The 18,792-nt window shown below is 39.2% G+C and overlaps 1 protein-coding gene across 5 annotated transcripts in view; it reads left to right on the top strand.

Moving 5' to 3' along the window:
• Rps6ka5 (ribosomal protein S6 kinase A5) overlaps positions 1 to 18,792 on the top strand; it is a 162,271-nt gene that overhangs the window by 126,483 nt on the left and 16,996 nt on the right. For all 5 annotated transcript variants that reach the window (XM_028886644.2, XM_028886645.2, XM_037210779.1 and 2 more), the window contains 5 exons: positions 9,676 to 9,826; positions 12,955 to 13,116; positions 15,560 to 15,685; positions 16,064 to 16,197; positions 16,836 to 16,929. In XM_028886644.2, the coding sequence (XP_028742477.1) occupies positions 9,676 to 9,826; positions 12,955 to 13,116; positions 15,560 to 15,685; positions 16,064 to 16,197; positions 16,836 to 16,929 (667 nt within the window). The remainder of the gene's footprint in view (positions 1 to 9,675; positions 9,827 to 12,954; positions 13,117 to 15,559; positions 15,686 to 16,063; positions 16,198 to 16,835; positions 16,930 to 18,792) is intronic.

Genomic DNA, 18,792 nt, shown 5'->3' with positions numbered 1-18,792 from the left:
ATGCTCACTCCTACCTCAACCTAATGTGCTATGCTATGTTCAAGCCCCTGGGAGGCCTGCCCCTTTCTGGATGGAGAAATGAGTGGGTGGGGGAGGGGGTAGATGGGAGTCAGGAAGGGGAGCAGAGAACAGGAGGTGAGGAGGGAGGGGAAACTGTGGTCAGTATGTAAAATGAAGGGGGGAATTTTTTTTTTTTTTTTTAAAGGGAATCTCCAAACAGTAATGGGAGCTTGGGCCCTTGTGTATCTTCACTCTTGTGGCCTGTTGCTCCCCTGTGGTGTGTTCTGACCTGTTCTATAGTTTGACTTTGAATACAGCTTCCTTGCTACCTTTGCAGTCTGTGTGAGTCTTTATTTCAAGTTTTTGACTTAGAGTTCAAGAATCTGGAATCAACTGGCCCAGATTCCCAACCACTGGTAACAACATTGCTGCGGGTACTTGAAGACAATTTTATGTAAGATAAACCTTTTCAGTTCTGTTGACTATTCATAAGAAATTACTTCAGATTCCTCATATCTTGGTACCATTTTACACAGATGTTAACTTGTTAATTTAGCCTTGAATGGTTTCTGTTTAGCTTTTTGTATGTCTGTTTCTTATCTTTATCTTTGCATGTATGTATCATGGACTTTTATTTCTTATGTGTCTCCCACTAGCTTTCTATCTGTGTAGAACTTTGTCTTTTAGAACATGTCTTTACTGCTGAACAGGATGATACTGCCCCATCAAGAGAGTCAGTTCTTCTGTCTGTTCTTACAGTACTGAGGCTTTGAAAACCATGATAAATTAATATCTTCTTACCTGAGAACCAAGATATAAATGTTTATCTCCTCCTCTCCCATCATCTCTTGATTACTTTCTTTTCTTTATCTAGTTTTCTCTGCCTTTGAAATAGAGAACACATTTTCCATGAGATGTTTATCTGTTGTTTCATTTTCCCTCAGTAAAGTATGCTATATTAATGTTTCATTACATTGTTATAAGTGTAGTGTTATTAAATCTAGGCCTATCTATTATCAAAAGTCTAGGCAGTCCTTAATATCCATATTTTCCACATTCTTATATCAACAGTAGATCAAAATATTGGAATAAAATGCATTTCAGAAAGTTCCAAAAAGCAAAAACTGAATTGAGTGCATTACAGAGTACTATACTAAACCTACATGAATATGTGATACATAGTTCCTGCTTTAGCCTCTTGCCTTTCACAGGCCTCAGTCTCTAGTTGCATTGCTTGAACATTGCCCATTTCAGATCTCAGTCACTAATGTGTAGTTAGATCTATAATTGATAAATCAGTAGTGAACAAGTTTAGATTTTTTTCTTTTAGTTATCCCCTAAATACAATACAATGTAATAACTGTTTACACACATTTATATTGTATCAAGTATTAGAAATAACTTGGAGGTATTTTAAGTATATGGGAGAATGTACATGGGTTGTATGCACACACCATGTCCACATCATTTTGTATAAAGGACTTAGCATCTCAGATTTTTGTATTCCTGGGGCTCTGGAGCTAACAAGGGATGGATGTAGAAGAGCTCCAGTTAGTACTGTTTAGTAGCTGTCAGACAACTGTAGTTTATAGGCAGCGTTTATTCTGCTTGCCAGTTTTGTTTTGTTTCTAGTTTGTTTTTGTTGGGGAGAAGATGGGCGTTATGAACTAAGAATGCTTTTTACATTCTTTAACAGTAAAATTCATGATGTGAAATTTAAATTTGTGTCCATCAGTAAAATTTTATTATAAAACGTAGCTATCCTTGTTCTATAGTGTATTTTCTCTTACAGCTTTTTACAGCAGCAGCAGAGTTGAATAGTGAACACAGAAACCTTACTGCCTGTCTCTGTTAGTGTTCTCTTGCCTATTAACAAGTAACAAATTGCCTCAAAACTAAGTGGATTAAAATAATATACATTTTGTAGTTTCTGTGGTTCAAGAATTTAGGGCACAGTTCAGCTGCATCTTCTTTTTTTTTTTTTTAAAGATTTATTTATTTATTTATTATGTATACAGCAAGAGGCCACCAGATCTCATTACAGATGGTTGTGAGCCGTCATGTGGTTGCTGGGAATTGAACTCAGGACCTGTGGTAAGCAATCAATGCTCTTAACCTCTGAGCCATCTCTCCAGCCCCTCAGCTGCATCTTCTACATGAAGGCTGTGGTCAAGAGTCTTGGCTAGGCTGTAGTTATCTCAAGACTCAACTAGGAAAAGATATGTATCCACACTCACATGGTTGTGGCAAGATTCAGTTCCTTGTAGACTGGTGGAGTGGAGACTTAGTTCCTTGTTTGCTGGTGGCTAATAATTTTCTTCATTCCCTTACTGTGTAGGCTAGCCTAATGTGACAGCTTAGCCCATTTAAGCATGTGCAACCTCATCATGAAAGGCTAAATGCACACATAAAGGTCTGTGAATACAGAACTGAGTTGACATTTAAAGTCTGCTTCACATTTGTACTTTATGAAAAAGATTACCAACTCCCATTTGGGTGATTAATTTATTGTTGTCCTTCCTAGGGCTTTTTTCTTCAGAGAATCATTTTAATATAGTGATTTTGTATGACTTGCTCTATCTTTCTGACCGAAAAACAGGCCAGTAATTCTGATGTATTTTATATTTTCTCCAGATTTATTTGTCAGTTACCATCTTGAATTCATTGATTCTTAAAAGTTTGTTTCATTTACAAATGACTTTTGGGGAGTTATGTTCAAAATGATTGCAAGTATACTGGGTTTTTGTTGTTGTTTAAGAATAAATACACAGCTGGACATTGTAGTACACATCTGTAGTTTCAACACTTGGAAGGCCGAGGCAAGCAAATCTCTGTGCATTTAAGGGCAGGTTAGTCTACAGAGCAAGTTCCAGGCCAGCCAGGGTTATACAGCATCAGAGAGAGAAAGAGAGAAAGGCAGGGGAATAGATAATTTATTTTCCCTTGGCTTTTGTATGTTCTCACGTCTTTATGATAAAATTCTTTATTAGCTTGTTATGTAAGGCCCTTGATTCTGAGTTTGCTCTTTGGTGTTTCCTTCATTATAAGTATTATCGGTCATTGCTTCCCAAGTGTTTTGTTTATTACCCAAAGTACCTTAACATTTTCCACCATTGCTCTTCTTTTTTATATTGTTCTGCAAGGCATAAAGTAGCTTTGTACTAAATCCCAGGAGCATCAGGGTTGTGACAGAGAGGGGAGCAGAATATTGTAAATGACCCTTCTCCTAGCACACATTTTGTCCAGGATGGTGTCTTCCTTCCTCCATCATCTTTATTAGCTTCTTACTCCTGCTTCAGTAACACAACACACAGGGATAGGGATAAATCGTGCTGTGTTATTAGTTGCTCTGAGGTACTCCCTCGGAGTGTGAGGTGTGGGGCAATTGAACCTCTAAATAAAACCTCAGGATAATCAGACTAGCTTCGGGAGAGGTTCATTAGAAACACCATCCATGTAGTTATTGTTTTCTGTCACACACACACACACACACACACACACACACACACACACACACACACACGGGCCCTTAGGCTCTCCTTTACCTAAGGTGTAGCCTTTTGCCATTTTCACAATGTTACCCCAATGGCAACACTTTATCAGCCCATATACCCCACTAATACCACCATAAGCCATTACAGTATTCTGCAGTATAAAAGGCCAGCCTTCTACATTATAGAAAGGACCATGGAGGGAAGAAGTAGCCTTCTATATTCATGTTCCCCAGATCTTGGATGTGACCTGCTTTTTCTTGTGATCTTATGCTTCTCCAGACCCTCCTAAACTGTCCTGTTAGATGAGAGTCTTACATCTATACTCTGAATCTTCATCTATTCAGCAATCATTTTAAAAATCCATTACATTCTCCTGTGGGCTCCAAATGTTACCTTTGTTTTTATTGTCACATGACACGACTTGGCCCCAAAGAATCCCAGAGTCTGGGTACTATCACCATCCTCTAGCCCCTGTTAGAGAAAGGTACTCTGATAACAATAAGAGTGAATTGGAACTAGGAGCTTCAAGTCAAGAGCTTTGGCTGAGCTGTAGAAAAGTATAAGAAGGAAGAGGTCTGTCTGGAAAGTATTTCACCAATAAAAGCCACAGGAAAGGCGATGGGAACCTAGTTTTTACTAAAACCTTTCCCAACGCAGTTGAAGACGCCTTCAGGCACATCTGATAAACCAGACCCACCAGTGATCTATCTTCTAGCATATGAGAGGAAGGGCAGTAAATGTTAGCTAATACTTGCCACTCTTTAGACAGAGTTCTACAACTTCAGATAGGCAGGGACCTCTTCTCAGTATAGTTCAGTCAGACATGCATTTGTGTTTGTTTCTCCTGCCTGTGAGAAACAAGGATTCTTTCCTTGACCACCGGAAGTGGTGGCAGGAGTGGTGGCAGGTGTCAGAGGCTTTCCAGGAAGAGGACTAGAGACATAGAAAGTGTATGGCATGCAAGAGGAAGCTAAGATAACTTGTATGAAAGTGAAGAGGTATACAGCAACACACCACTTAGTGACAGGGATATGGTCTGAAAGCTTATCATGTGAACATTCTAGAATGAACTTTGACTAAGGTGGCTGTGTTCTTACTAGGCAGTGTGGTCTTTGGGGACCATTATCATGTATGTTGTCAGATGACTTCCTGGGGAGATGAAACATTATTAAAGTACATAACTGTATTTATAACTCAGGCAGAAACTACTGAATGACTGGGTAGGCAAAGATTCTTCAAAAGCAGACAAAGCTGCCACATAATCTTTGCTTCCAGTGAGTAAACAACTTTGGCTGAGGGAGGTAGAAGCTATAGGGACCAAGTGAGGACTCCATAACACCCAAAGTGAAGTGACAGCCTGGAATGTTTTGTCCCCTTTGAGGCCATTCCCATGTCTAGAGGAAGGTACCCTAATGGAATTGTCCCCATATCCCCAGCAGCCAGGACACTACATGCTAGCATCAAAGCTGAGAAGTTACCCACATTATACTGGGTAAATTCTCAACCCTGACAAGTAGGCAGCAGCAGCTGCTGTTGTCCAGATCAAACAAACAAACAAAAAACATCTATTTGTCCTAAGGACCCACCCAGCTGCTGTGAGGTTGGGTGGGATAAAGTACTTGGTGACTGAGACGTTACTTCATACTGTCTCACTGAGAATGCTTATTTCCATGCTGATTTCTTTCCTTGTCTGGTAGATGCTCATTTTTGATTAAAAAAAAAAGGCTGTCAAATTATGGCCTAAAACAATAGGAAAATATATTTAATTAGTGGAGTATATGCAGAGTATTTTCTCCTAAGGAGAAGGCAAAATACAAAGGCTTGGTCCTTGTCCTAAGTAAACTTATGTAGTGTGTAGGAAGATATAGGAGAAATTCATGAAAAATCGTATCAGGAGTTTTGATAAATGTGTGAGTGGTAAGACACTCTGAAAGTACAAAAGAGGTGTGGTTCCTTGGGGACCAGGTTGTCAGGGAGGTATTCATAATGGAGCTACCGCGTGGGCTGTGCATAAGGGGAAAAGAGAATACCTTGCAGTTGGTGACAACTGTGTACAGTGGCACCCTAGGGCCTGTGCATGGAAAGTTCTAGATTCCCTTGTCACACTGTGTTCTCAGTGAATCTGTGAAATGAAGTTCATCTTATTCCTATTCTAAAAGTAATGTTTATAATAGTTTAAAACATGCACAAGAGAAGCTGTCAGTAACAACACCCAAAATTAGTCATAATGGCACACATCTATAATCTCAATACTTTAGACATGAGACAGGAAGATCAAGAGCTCAAGGCTTAGCTACATAACCAGTTGGGGGGAGCGGGGCTATCATGAGCTACATCAGATGAGACCCTGTTTCAAAAACAGACAGACAAATACTGCCCCAAAGACAAGCAGGATTTTTTTTTTTTTTTGAGACAGGGATTTTCTGTGTAGACCTTGCTGTCTTTGAACTCGCTCTATAGACCAGGGTGGTCTCGAACTCAGAGATCCGTCTGCCTCTGCCTCCCAAGTACCAGGATTAAAGGCGCTTGTGCCACCACTGCCTGGGGACAAAGCAGAATTTAATTTTTCTTGGCTTTTTTTAAAATTACAGTTTCGATTTTTGAGAATTTTATACAAGGTATTTTGATTATATTCACCTCATTCCTCCCCTAATTTCTCTTAGAGCCATTCCCTCATTATTTCATAACCCATGGAGACCAATTTGTGCTGTCCATAATACTCATGGGGGTGGGGCTGTCCTCTAGAATGTAGTGACTACCAGAGCCACACCCTACAAGAAACTGACTTTCCCTCCCCAGAAGCCATCAATTGTCAGTAGCTCCTCAGCTAAGGGTAGGGGCTTGGGAGCCCTTCCTTAAACAGAATATTTTGGTAGGTACTATTTTAGACTTTTTCATTTCATTTTCATTTGGTATAGTATTTTATTCAGACTAGGAATTCTGCATTTCATAGGTTTTGCTTAAATTTTATTGTAAGCATTCTCCAGTTACCAACTTTTTGTAAACATAAGTTTGCAGTGGCTATAGTATACTGTTGAGTGAACACCCTATAATAGCTTACCCACTCCTTTTTAGTATTAGCAAAAAATGAGAGTGAGGTTTACTGAAGTCTTTCTAACTCAGGGTGGCTTATAAGTAATTCTGTGATTCTGGTAACACATGGAAACCAGACCATGAAAGCCAGCAACATTGTCATGAAATGGAAAAACTGTAAAGTTGAATGATCAAACCTATGTGTCATGGTTTCAATAGGAAATGTCTCCCCACAGCCTCAGGTGTTGAAAACTTGATCTCTATTGGTGGTGGGTGCTGTTTTGGGAGACTGTGGATATTAGGAAGTGGGGCCTAGTTGGAGGAAGTAGGCCATTCAAAGTTGTGTCTTGTCCTGGACCTTCTTCCTATCTCCACTTGCCAGCTTCCATGAGATGTGTAGCTTTTGAAAATTGAATCTTGTCCTGGTCTCTTCTTCCTGTCTCTGCTTGCCAGCCCCCATAAGATGGGCATCTTTTCTCCACTACATCTTCCCTACCACCATCAACGTATGAAGCCTTTCCTGAGGTCCACAGTAACAAAGCCAACCAACTGAGGACCGAAACTGAGACAAACTCTTCGTTTGAAGTTATTTTCCTTTACCCAATAGGCTATAGGACGCTGTAAAAGAAAGGTCAACCTGAGTTAGGTTGGCACAGAGTAAAGGCTAAATAAACCCTTTTTTCTCACCACCTCTCACTGACTGAGGACCCATCCTGGCCCTGCACCTTTGTAACAGGAATACGTTTCTGATGTTCTCCACCTCATGAAGTGGTATGGTACCTCCTCCACACCAAATGAAGTGATACCTTACCACCCTCTTTCCATAGGCTCCTTCATGCCTCCTCCCCTCCTGCCCCCAAGCTGAGGGGGAGTATGTGTCACCATCTGCCAAGGTGACCCCTGGTTTGGGCCATATTGTGATTTGGGATTGACTCCTGTGCTTCTCTACACTTCTTCACCAGTTTCCAGCAGAAGTTCCTTCAGATTTCAGCCCACGTTCTTCCTGTTGTGCTACCTACCTCATAGCACCTGTCAGCTCTCTGCATATGGGCATGCTCTCCTGCACACCCTTGCGGGTTCATGTGCTTCTGACACAAGCCCCCAGCTTGGGACACTGTCTCTGTGAGCCTGTTTCCAGGCTGAGCATGACAACAGAGCCCTCTCTTGTTTTCAGATGTTCCTCCTCTTGTGTTCTGTGTGTTGTTTTAGGACTGGATGTTGTTCTTCTCTGCTCTAGGTACATGGTAGATAGACTTCCCGCAGACATTGCAGCCATGCCAAAGCTTAAGTAGTGGATGGTATAGAGTTGGAACCTAAGATGACATCAGCCGTGGTGTGTATTTCTCTACCCTGACTCAGCAATAGACAATGCCATCAACAGTATGCTTGTCTATCCCTAGTCCTTTACACAAGGAATTCTTTCCTCCAAAAAGTACAGCAAGCGTAGAGAAATGGGAAAGGCTATATTTGGTTTTCTCTGAGAAAGGGCCTCTGATTTCTCAGGTATGTCTGGGTCTACTCTAAGGAGAGGTCTGCTTCTGCCGGAGTTGAAACCCTGCAATCATTGAGCAGTAACAGACAGTTAGATAGCAAGAGCAAAGTGGCTTATTCCTCTTCTTGTACCAGTCTTCTCTTTGGTTCCCAGAATAGCGTTTTTGAAATAGAATTAACTTTGATACTAACATCATTGCTATAATTTTCTGCCAAAAATTATAGTTCCAGTATCATTTCATGATTCTCAGTAGCTAGCTGATATAACTTCTCTGTCTACTTTATGGTTACATTAAAATGAGGGACTATAACAGTAGTTCACACTTAATAAGCATTTGCTCTATACCATGTACTGCCTTGGTCACTATTCACATCTTTTTAATTCATGATACTCATTTTAGGTAGATACTATTGTTACTCTCATTTTGTAGGTGAGAAAACCGAGGAGCAAAGGAATTCATTAGCTACCTCAAGGTCAAACAGCCAGTAAGGAACAGAGCCAGCTTTTAACCTCCATCTGGCCTTGAAGTCCATGGTTTTATTATACTATGCTTTCATACATTTATTTTGTAGGGTTTTTTTTTCTGCCTGTTATCATTGTTGTTTGGTGTTTTGTTTTTGTTTGTTTTATTTAGGTTTAGATTTGTGGTGCTGGATAGTAAACCTAGGAACTCATACTAGCCAAGGGCTTTCCCATTGAGCTATATCCCCAGTCCTGTAATAGTTTATTAACTCATACAATGCAAAAATCTTATAAACCCAAATAATGAAGCTTGTCACCATGTATACTGTGTTAAGGGTCTCCATTTTACTGATCTCATTGTTTTCTCATTAAATTACTGAGGTGAAATCATACACTTAGGTTGTTGTTGTTGTTTAATATGACCACAGAATACATTTCCCAACAAACTTGGTAAATACATTTTCCGCTGTCTGTGACTCCCACTCCTCATGGGCTGCCTTGTCTGTGTTGTGATAGCACATGGGGAAGCGGATGCTTTCACCCCTGAGAAACCAAGCTTAAATTTCAGATAGTGAGACTTAGCTCATAGTCACATGGCTCTGGCCTGTTCTGTCTTGGCTGGTCTCCCTTGTTCCCATTGGGTCTTTAAGGATGCTACTCAACTAGGAAGAAATGAGGTGGAGGGGCACTATAGTTTTCTGACTTAATTCACCTGAAGTTGTTCAGGCTTGTTTAAAGACTTTTGTCAGAGGATCATTCTTAACTGTACGTGGGAGGTGTAGTCTAACCCAAAGCTCCCCTTTTTTAATTTTCACTAGTGAAATATTTGAGATAATAGTTTCTTATTAAGATTGACTTATACTGAAGAATAATCCAGTGATTTTCTTTTAATTCCTGTTCATCCCTTTATTTATCTGATTGATTGACTTGTTTGTTTGTTTGGGTGTAGAGAGGTAGTACACGTGTGCCTTGCCCTACGTGTGAAGATAAAAAACAGCATATAGGTCTAGAGACTGAGTTCCAGTACTCAGGCCTGACAGCAAGTACTCTTATGCTCTGAGCCATTTCCCTGGCCGCTCATCTTTAATACATGGTTCAATTTCAAAATGTTTCACCACACTTGTTTTCACTAAAATATCCATTGCTGTAACTTCATCCTCTGCTTGTTCAACAGTAAATTTTGTCTGTCCACAGGAGAATCTTAAAAAGTGAGCCTCCATATCCCCAGGAAATGAGCGCTCTAGCTAAAGACCTGCTTCAGCGGCTTTTGATGAAAGATCCCAAGAAGCGATTGGGATGTGGCCCCCGGGACGCAGAGGAAATCAAAGAACATCTCTTCTTTCAGGTGAAATTCAGATGAGTGTACTTAATCCCTCTTGGGGTCACTTCTTCCCTTCACCTATACTTTAGTCCCCCAATTCTTAACAGATACCATTTAGGAAGGACCAGAATTATACTTCTGTAGATGTGAAGCAGTAGGAATGAAGAAAGTCGTGATAGCGTTCCATTTTCTCCACAGTGCTGTCCAACCTCTGACACTGAGACAGGATGCTATCAGCTACAGAGCTCATGCTTGAAAATGGAACAGTTGAGTTGCCAAAATATTGCCCCCTGAATTCTCATGTTTCGCTCAGGTTTATACTGTTGTGTTAGGCCACATTCATGGCCATTAAGGATTGTGTGTGGCCTGCAGGTTGGACACAGCTGGTCAAGTTCTAGATAATGGTTTCTGTTGATGACTTTAGAGTCTGCTCAAGACTAAGGAGATGTGTATCTCTTGTAGGAGTTCATGAGCTGTTGTACTGGGTTTCACCTTTCAGTCATCAATTCCAGTACCTCTTCTGTTTCCATGAAAAATCGTAGAATATTCTGAGCCAGCCTGTTTCTCAGTCAGTGCATGTGACATAAGTCTCCTTTTGCTTTCTTGGCTCTGTAAAATGCTTTTCTTCTGAAAAAGCCAAGTGACACTATTCCACAGAGCACTAGCACATCTGCCAGTTTCATTTGCTCAGTTTATTCCAGGCAAAGGCTGATCAATAATGGGAGGAGTGTTCAATAATTTCAGTCTAAACGGTAAAACCTGGGGTAGCATGACCTTGTTTCTAAAATTCTAAACATATTCCTTCTAAACGACTTCACATATCAATAAGCGTGACTCTAATATTTAATGGTCTGGAGAATTCATCTACATTATATGCTTTTATTATGTAAACTTTTGTATAATTATTACCAGAACAAATGAACAAAATATAGCAAGCAGAGAAGAAACAATTATTTCAAGTAAGCTTTCATAATGCTGTTTATTGCTTTTTAAATATAAAAAAGGCTGGGTGTAGCTCAGTGGTAGAGCACATGCCTAGTGTACACAAGGCCATAGGTTTTGTCCCCTATATGGGGGCTGGGAGGTCGTCTCCTTATTGAAAATGAAATTTCTTTTTCTCTCTCTGTGAACAGAGTATTTATTTTAGTCTATCCAAGCATTTTTTTAAAATATTACTGTAAAACTTAAAAAGTTCAGTGACATAGAGACAAACCCATTTATAATAAAATGAACTAAGTATTGTTCATTGACTGAGAAATAGCACTTTTTTGAACAAACATTATATCTGGTTCATATTTTGGCTTAAAAATTAACAAGTAGGGGGAGCAGGAGGAGGGATGAGGGGGATCTGTGGTTGGTATGTAAAATGAATAAAAAAATTAACAAGTAAGTAAAATTGAAACAGAATGTCCCCATTGTCTTTTTTTAACAACATTTTTATTGTTCTCCGTGCTTGTGAATGTTACAGTATGTCTTTAGAAAAGGAGGTGTTTATCTTCTTGATAGCTTGGAATAGTAATTTTGATTTATGTAATTGCTTTCATTTTTAAATTATAGAGGTAGATCAGAAATCTACAAAGCTCTAAATGGTCTTTCTCTATAATGGTGTAGAAGTGAGAAGTATCATAATAGCATTCAATTTTTTACATATTGAACATTCTTCTGGTAGCAATATGTTTCTTTAAATTACCCCTTTATTCTAGAAGTTTGTCATTTTTAAAGATTCTTTTAAAAATTTTAGTGTGTGTGTGTGTGTGTGTGTGTGTGTGTGTGTGTGTGTGTGTGTGTGTACACGTATACCAAAAGACAGCTCCTGGGAGTCAGTTCTTTTCAACATTGTGGACCCTGAGGACCAAAGTCATGTTTGGCAACAAACACCCTTACTTTACTGAGCCATTTCACCTGTCCTAGAATTTCCCTTAATGTTTGTTCAGTAAGTGAAGCACAAGCCATATGCCTATAATAGGAGTCTTTAAAGCCATACAGAGGAATGAACACTAACTAGAAAGTGGATACTATTCTAATCTTTAAGATTTGATTCAGTGAGTACTAGCTAAGGATATTTTGACAGAAGGAACATAAATAAACAGAGGGTTGAACATGAATAATACAAAATATGTCAGTTACTCAGACAGTGCGTATGGGGAGAAGACAAGAGGCAGTATCTAAATATTGATTGGGGTTGAATGAGAAAAGACCTACTATGACAGTGTTATTTAAACCTCAAGTATAAGCAAACACTTGGCTCTCGGTACTTTTACTTCATAATCTGTTCAGGTAACCCAAAGGAAAACCAGTGGAAGGGTAGAGCTTAGTGAACCCCCTAGAAAACAGGAGTTAGTTCACATTTACAGAGTGTGTTGAAGCCCTTTATAGCAGTATTTTATGGCTTGAGGGACTCATTGGTTTGTTTGTTTGTTTTCATTTTGGTTTATTTCTTTTCTTCCAAAGCTCAGGACAAAAGTAATTTTTTTTTTTTCTGTTATCTCTGAGGGTGATCCAGGGTGAACCAGAGTGTCTTGGTGCCCCCTAGAGGACACTGAGATTCCTGAGGTGGGGAAGCAGCAGGCCCCTTCCAGATGCTATAGTCTGAAAATGGGATTCGGCTTGGAAAAATTATATTTTTAATCCTCAGTTTGAAGTATGCACTCTTACTTTTAATCCCACTTACTAGTAACTAAAGTCTCATCCAGGTGTGGTGGCACACACTTTTAATCCCAGCACTTGGGAGACAGAGGCAAGCAGATCTCTGAGTTCAAGGCCAGCATATGTTACATAGAGTAACAGTTCTCAACATGTGGGTCACTTGACCCCCAAACCTTTGACCTGGGTCACCTAAGACTATCAGAAAACACAAATATTTATATTGCAATTTGTAACAATAGCAAAATTACACTTATGAAGCAGCAGTGAAAATAATTCTATAATTGGGGCTCAACACAACATGAGGAACAGTATTAAAGGGTCACAGCAGTAGGAAGGTTGACAACCACTGACATAGAAAGCCCCAGGCCTGCCAGAGCTAGTGTCCCTGTCTTTAAAAAAAAAAAAAAAAAAAAGAAAGAAAAGAAAACTTCATTATGTTTGTTGTTCATAATGTATTTTGACTTTTTTGATTTCTGTTCTATCCCAATCTTCTTTCTCTGCTTTAGAAAATAAATTGGGATGACTTAGCTGCCAAAAAAGTGCCTGCACCATTTAAACCAGTGATCCGGGATGAGTTAGATGTGAGTAACTTTGCTGAAGAGTTCACAGAAATGGACCCTACCTATTCTCCTGCAGCGCTGCCCCAGAGCTCTGAGAGGCTCTTTCAGGTAATGTTCCAGTGTACTAGATGTGCTTCAGAAGAAAGTCAGTGTTCTCTAGTAAAGAGGTTTTGTTGGCATCTTAAAATCAGGATTCTGTAATCTCTTCAAAATTAAATGCAGACATATGTTGAGGTTCTACCCTGAAGCTTACAGTTTGCTACATAGAAGATTTTTTAGTTTTTATGTGTTTGTTTTGTTTTTGTTTTTGCTGGGGGGTTGTTTTTGTTTGTTTGTTTTAATGGGATCTTTTATTTGTTCTTTTGAGACAGAGTCTCACTATGTAGCCCAGGCTGTTCTGCAGATTGCTGTATAGACTAGGCTAGTCTTGAGCTTACAGGGATCCACCTGCTTCTGCTTCCCCATTGCTGCCATCAAAGTTTACACCAAAAAACCCAGCCTGTGTTTGTTTTTTATGAGTAAATATTTATTTTATACTTGAGAATTTATTTTTGTTGAGGCTCATCTGGAAGTTACAATGATATTTTATTTTTTACTCTATTCTTATAAAATATTCAGTGTTATCTGGACCTTTGTCTTCAGTGAATAATAAATCATGAATGATCTCTAATTTTTAAAGTCTTAGAATGACAGTCTGTCATCTCGTCTAGCCTGCAGGAAGCTCTGGGTTTCATCTTTAGCTCTGCACAAAACTGGGTATAGTGGCACACCTATAATCCCAGCATTCCAGAGTTTCAAAAGTTCAAACAGTAAATTGAAGGCCACCCTAAGCTAAGTGGAACCCTGTCTCAAATAAACAAATAAACAGTATTCTTAAAGACTGGGTTTGTAGGAGGATTATTTGTATAGTGCAACAGGGAAAGGTGAGGAAGGCTAAGGAGGGAGCAGATGTGAGCAATGCACGGTGACAGCTAGTGTTCATTGTCAACTTGACAAAATCTGGACTCCACTGAGGAGTCCGAACAAGGGATTGTCTAGAGTAAGTTGGTGTCTGAGCATGCCTATGAGAGATCTTCTTTCTTTTTTTAAAATTTTTATTTATTTATTTAATTTTTAGTTTTTCAAGACAGAGTTTCTCTGTGTAGACTTGGCTGTCCAAGAACTCTGTAAACCAGGTTGGCCTCAAATTCATAGAGATCCACTTGTCTCTTGCCTCCCAAGTGCTGGGATTAAAGGTGTGCGCCGCCACCACCTGGTAGAGATTTCTTAATTGGGTAAACTCTGAATTTGGGCAGACCAGGGGTGGGTCCTGTTGAGAACGAAAAGGAGAAAGGATGCTGAGCACAAGCATGCTTTGTTCTCTGCTTCTTGACTCTGAGTACAATGTGGCCAGTTGTCTGTAGCTCTTGTCTCTGTGCCTTCCCTGCAATGATAGACTGCAACCTGAAACCGTGAGCTAAAATAAGCCATTTCTCCTCAAGTTGTTTTCACCAGAGTATTGTTTAGAGATTTACTTTTAGGGGTGTGTGTGTGTGCGCATGGGTGCAAGTGCCTGCAGAAGCCTTAGGAAATTGTTGGATCCCCTGGAGTTGAAGTTACAAGTTGTGAGCTGCCTGACATGGGTGCTGGGAAGTGAATTCAGGTCCTCTGAAAAAGTAGTATGCACTTTAATTACTGAGCCATCTCTTCACCCCATGAGTGAGTATTTATGTATGTATATATTTATTTTTGTCAGAGTGTTTTATCACAGCAATATGTGTCTGTGAAAATTGTATAATAAAACACATTGTTTTGTATCTTTACAATGTTAAAAATAAAGAATTTTTCCTTAGGAAAGGTTCTTTATCAGATTGGATAGTCGCCTGTTGAACTCGGTCACAGCTGTACTTCTCTGGCCCCTGTAAGCGGCTGTAGTGTGGTTTAATCTGGCCATCTAGAGTGTGCCTCTTGCTTATCCTATGTCACTGGAGTACATGGTCAACAATGTGTAGATGTTTGTTGGTAAACTAGTAAGTGTCCTTGTACAGAGGAATCATGCATCATTTATCACTGACTTATCATACCATTCTCCCATTGGGCTTACTATTTTTCAGAAACTCAATTTTAAGTTTAGTTATTCTAAAAACACAGAATGCAAATCCAATAATTGCTAAATTAAAGATAAACCTTAATGAAACTTGTTTTTCTAGTTTGAAACAGTTCTTGGGTCACTTTATTTGGTATATTGGCTGTATCTTTTTTGAGATCAGTTGAGTTTATAAACCAGTATTATTATCAGTGCAAAAAAAATGACAGGCTTACATCTGATTTGGGGGTAGACTAGAGAGGAAGTCTTTCTGCCTTTAGTTTTGAATTGATTTAGTTCCACCAGAAGATGGCATTATCTCCTTCTGAAAAGCATTTTCTGTTGAGTTAATGCTGTATTTTGAATGAAAGTAAAATTATCTTCATCTGACCATTTTTTTCCTATGAGAAGAAATCATCACAATCTAGACCATGCCTAACTGGGAAACTACAAATCTTCGTGCTTTACCGCCCTTTCTCTTTTTAGGGCTATTCCTTTGTTGCTCCTTCTATCCTCTTCAAGCGTAATGCGGCTGTCATAGATCCTCTTCAGTTCCATATGGGAGTTGAACGCCCTGGAGTAACAAATGTTGCCAGGAGTGCAATGATGAAGGTATATAGGTGTGGTTGCCTCAGTGATGTATCTGTGGCTTGTGTGAGTGTTTAAATCCTAATTGATGTTCTTAAGTCCAGTAAATTTAATAGATTATCATCAACTAAAGGGCAGTTTTAGAAAATAAGTGGAAATAGCAGTGTTTTCCCTAAAGGATGGTTAACATCAACTTGTATGAGCTTCTTTTTACAGTGATAGAGGACAGTGTATCTTGAACAAATACATACATGACTATATAAATATATTAAATTAATTTTAATGATTAAATATCTTACATTCAATTTTGTTAATAATTTCATGCTAATTTATAGCTTCACATATCCCTTGTGTATTACTACTAATCTTTTATTAAATTAAATGGTGTTGATTTCTTATTAGGACTCACCATTCTATCAACACTATGACCTAGATCTGAAAGACAAACCTTTGGGAGAAGGAAGTTTTTCAATTTGTCGAAAGTGTGTTCACAAAAAAAGTAACCAAGCATTTGCCGTCAAAATAATCAGCAAAAGGTATGGTCAGTCCTAGTGGTTCTTAGGTATGTATACCGCTCAGTGAGTTCTGTAAGTTAAGATTATGGAGAAGAAAATCAGCTGTACATTGTAAGGCCTTTTACACACAGGCTTAACCATTTACCTTATTAGCTAGTCCCTGATACATCTAGCATTAGGATTTTCTGATGAAGTAATCAGTTGTGGATATTAATCATAATCTGTTATGTTTTCATGGCAAAACTTTCTTGTGGTGATGATATATTTAATCAGATTTACAAATTAGTTGAAAGTTTGAAATACTTTTCTCCAAAATTATTTAGCCTCCTGGTAGCTTTGAGAACAGAGAGCAAGCCAGCTAGTTGTTCTGGTAATGGGTTATTACCTTCATGATTGCATAATGTTACCAAATTAACAGGCAAGAGGAGCAGCCGTTTCTTTGTAAGACTAGTTCTTTTCTGACTCAGCGGGAAATTTTTCTTTAAAAAAGTTTGGCTTTCCTGGTGAGTGGTGTGATTAATTACTTTTGTGGAAATCTCATTTTGATACTTTGACAAAGGTAGTCTATATGCACTTTAAATAAAACCAATTAGGGATGGGATACTGGTGTAAAAATCCGCTGGAAGAGACAGGTAGATGTTAACTATTTGGTTTTGCAGGATGGAAGCCAATACTCAGAAAGAAATAACAGCTCTAAAACTCTGTGAAGGACACCCCAATATCGTGAAGCTTCATGAAGTTTTTCATGATCAGGTATTTCACAGGCTCCATCAATCCATGTACATGTAGTTCAATGTTCAGTGTCACTCCTAGTTCATGTACAGGGTTCAACTTCTCACCAGTTTTATTGGTGCTGTTGGTGAGAATCAGGGACATATCATTTCATCCAGTCACCACTGGGAAGGGAAGAGAAACCAACACACTCCTCCCCTCTGCCTCAGTTCATCCTTTCACACTCCTTTTGCTCTACCCATTGTTGCTGTATTGACATGGTGGATGCCAGAATGGTAAGAAGAGCTCACTGTGCCACTGTGGTCGGTCACAGATTGCAGTGTGCTTATTGTGAGTGCAGCTCCACCCTCCCATCACTTGATCAGGGCATATTCAACACTTGGGGATTTTAAGCCTTCAGCATTCTTCTCACGGCTAGCTTCAAACAGACTCTTAAGCCCAGTTGTTGCAGGCTAAAGGACAAATGGGAAGCGGAAGGACAAAGATGCTCCCTTGCATCTTGTTCCAGGTGGCAACACCTGCTCAGCCTCCAGGACAGGTCCTTCTTTGATGTCTTCTACCTTTAGTTGTGCTTTCCAACGGAAGTCACACATGGAAGCCTGTCACTTGGACATGGGAGGAGTATTGTCACCTCCCATGCCTGAAATTGCTTCATTCCAGTATTCTTTTCTCTGACATGGAACAGATGTCACAGCCTTCTCAGGACAGCATTAAGGCACAAACGCTAAAACTAGTCTTCAGTATATTTTGCTCTAATTTTAACAACAAAGGATGAGATTCTTAGAGGTCATGAGACTTGTACCAGGATCATAATCAGTGAAAATCTAGTAGAGAGAACCTGTTCCAGGCACTTACCATTGTGTTGCTATGACATTCTTGACTAGAATAGCTGGGACTTTGTTCTGAGTACAGTAGCTAAGAGTGACTCATCATGGTAATATCAGGTGGCAGCAGCAATACATCATAAATACAATGTTTACTGCCAGTTATGCAGTATGTGGTCCAGCCACTGTACCATAAACTCTCCATGCATCATCTTTGTCCTTGCCTTAACACAGTGAACTCAGAAAACAAAACTCAGGAGGTCAGTAACAGAGTTTCACAGTTTGTTGATGGTGAGACTGGTATCTGAGCTCCACCCATTCAACTTCAGAACTCAACAAACTTTTAATTACTTTGCTCTGCTATCTTAGAGGAGGCAAAAAAAAAAAAACAGCTTTTTTATGTGAAGTAATAAACATCTCAAATGGGTATCTTCTTCTCCCTCTTGTTCTTATGAGAAGGGATGCTTTTGAACTCGGAGAATGCTCTCCTTGCCCTTCCACTGCTCAGATTCTCATGGGAACAGTGAATCCCCTATCTGTTTGAAACACACAGTAAAAAATAGTGTCCTGTTGATGCAAATACAGAGAAAATTAACCTCAATCAAGAAAGTGATGGATGACCTCAGATACCTCAACCTGTAGTTTGCATCTGTGACCCTCACTGTATCTCAGCCCAAACATTGGCTCTTGGATCTTCTGTCTAATGTCTTAGCTCAAGAATTACATCCCTAGTTTTTAAATTTATGTTACAAGTTGATTTTTGGCAATTTTAAAAAAATTCAAGAGTCACTAGAATAGAACTTTTCTTATGATACAGTGCTACATGTAGTAGTATAAATAAAATAATAATTTCTGCTATGCACTTGTTGAAATATGTGTTTAGTTTTTCCCATGATAATGACACAATTGAGCCTCATATTTATACAGTCCTATTTTCAACTAGTAGTGATGTTGAAAGGTGGGTCTTCAGCCTTTGGCTGTACAGTAATGCAGCTCATTTTGTGTGTCATGATCTGTTTTACATCCTCTATTTGTTCCTAATTGCTGCTATAACAGATTA

The sequence above is a fragment of the Peromyscus leucopus genome, chromosome 14 (assembly GCF_004664715.2).
Source record: "Peromyscus leucopus breed LL Stock chromosome 14, UCI_PerLeu_2.1, whole genome shotgun sequence".
In the NCBI taxonomy this organism is placed as follows: Eukaryota; Metazoa; Chordata; class Mammalia; order Rodentia; family Cricetidae; genus Peromyscus; species Peromyscus leucopus.
This window is presented reverse-complemented; position numbering and strand designations above follow the sequence as displayed.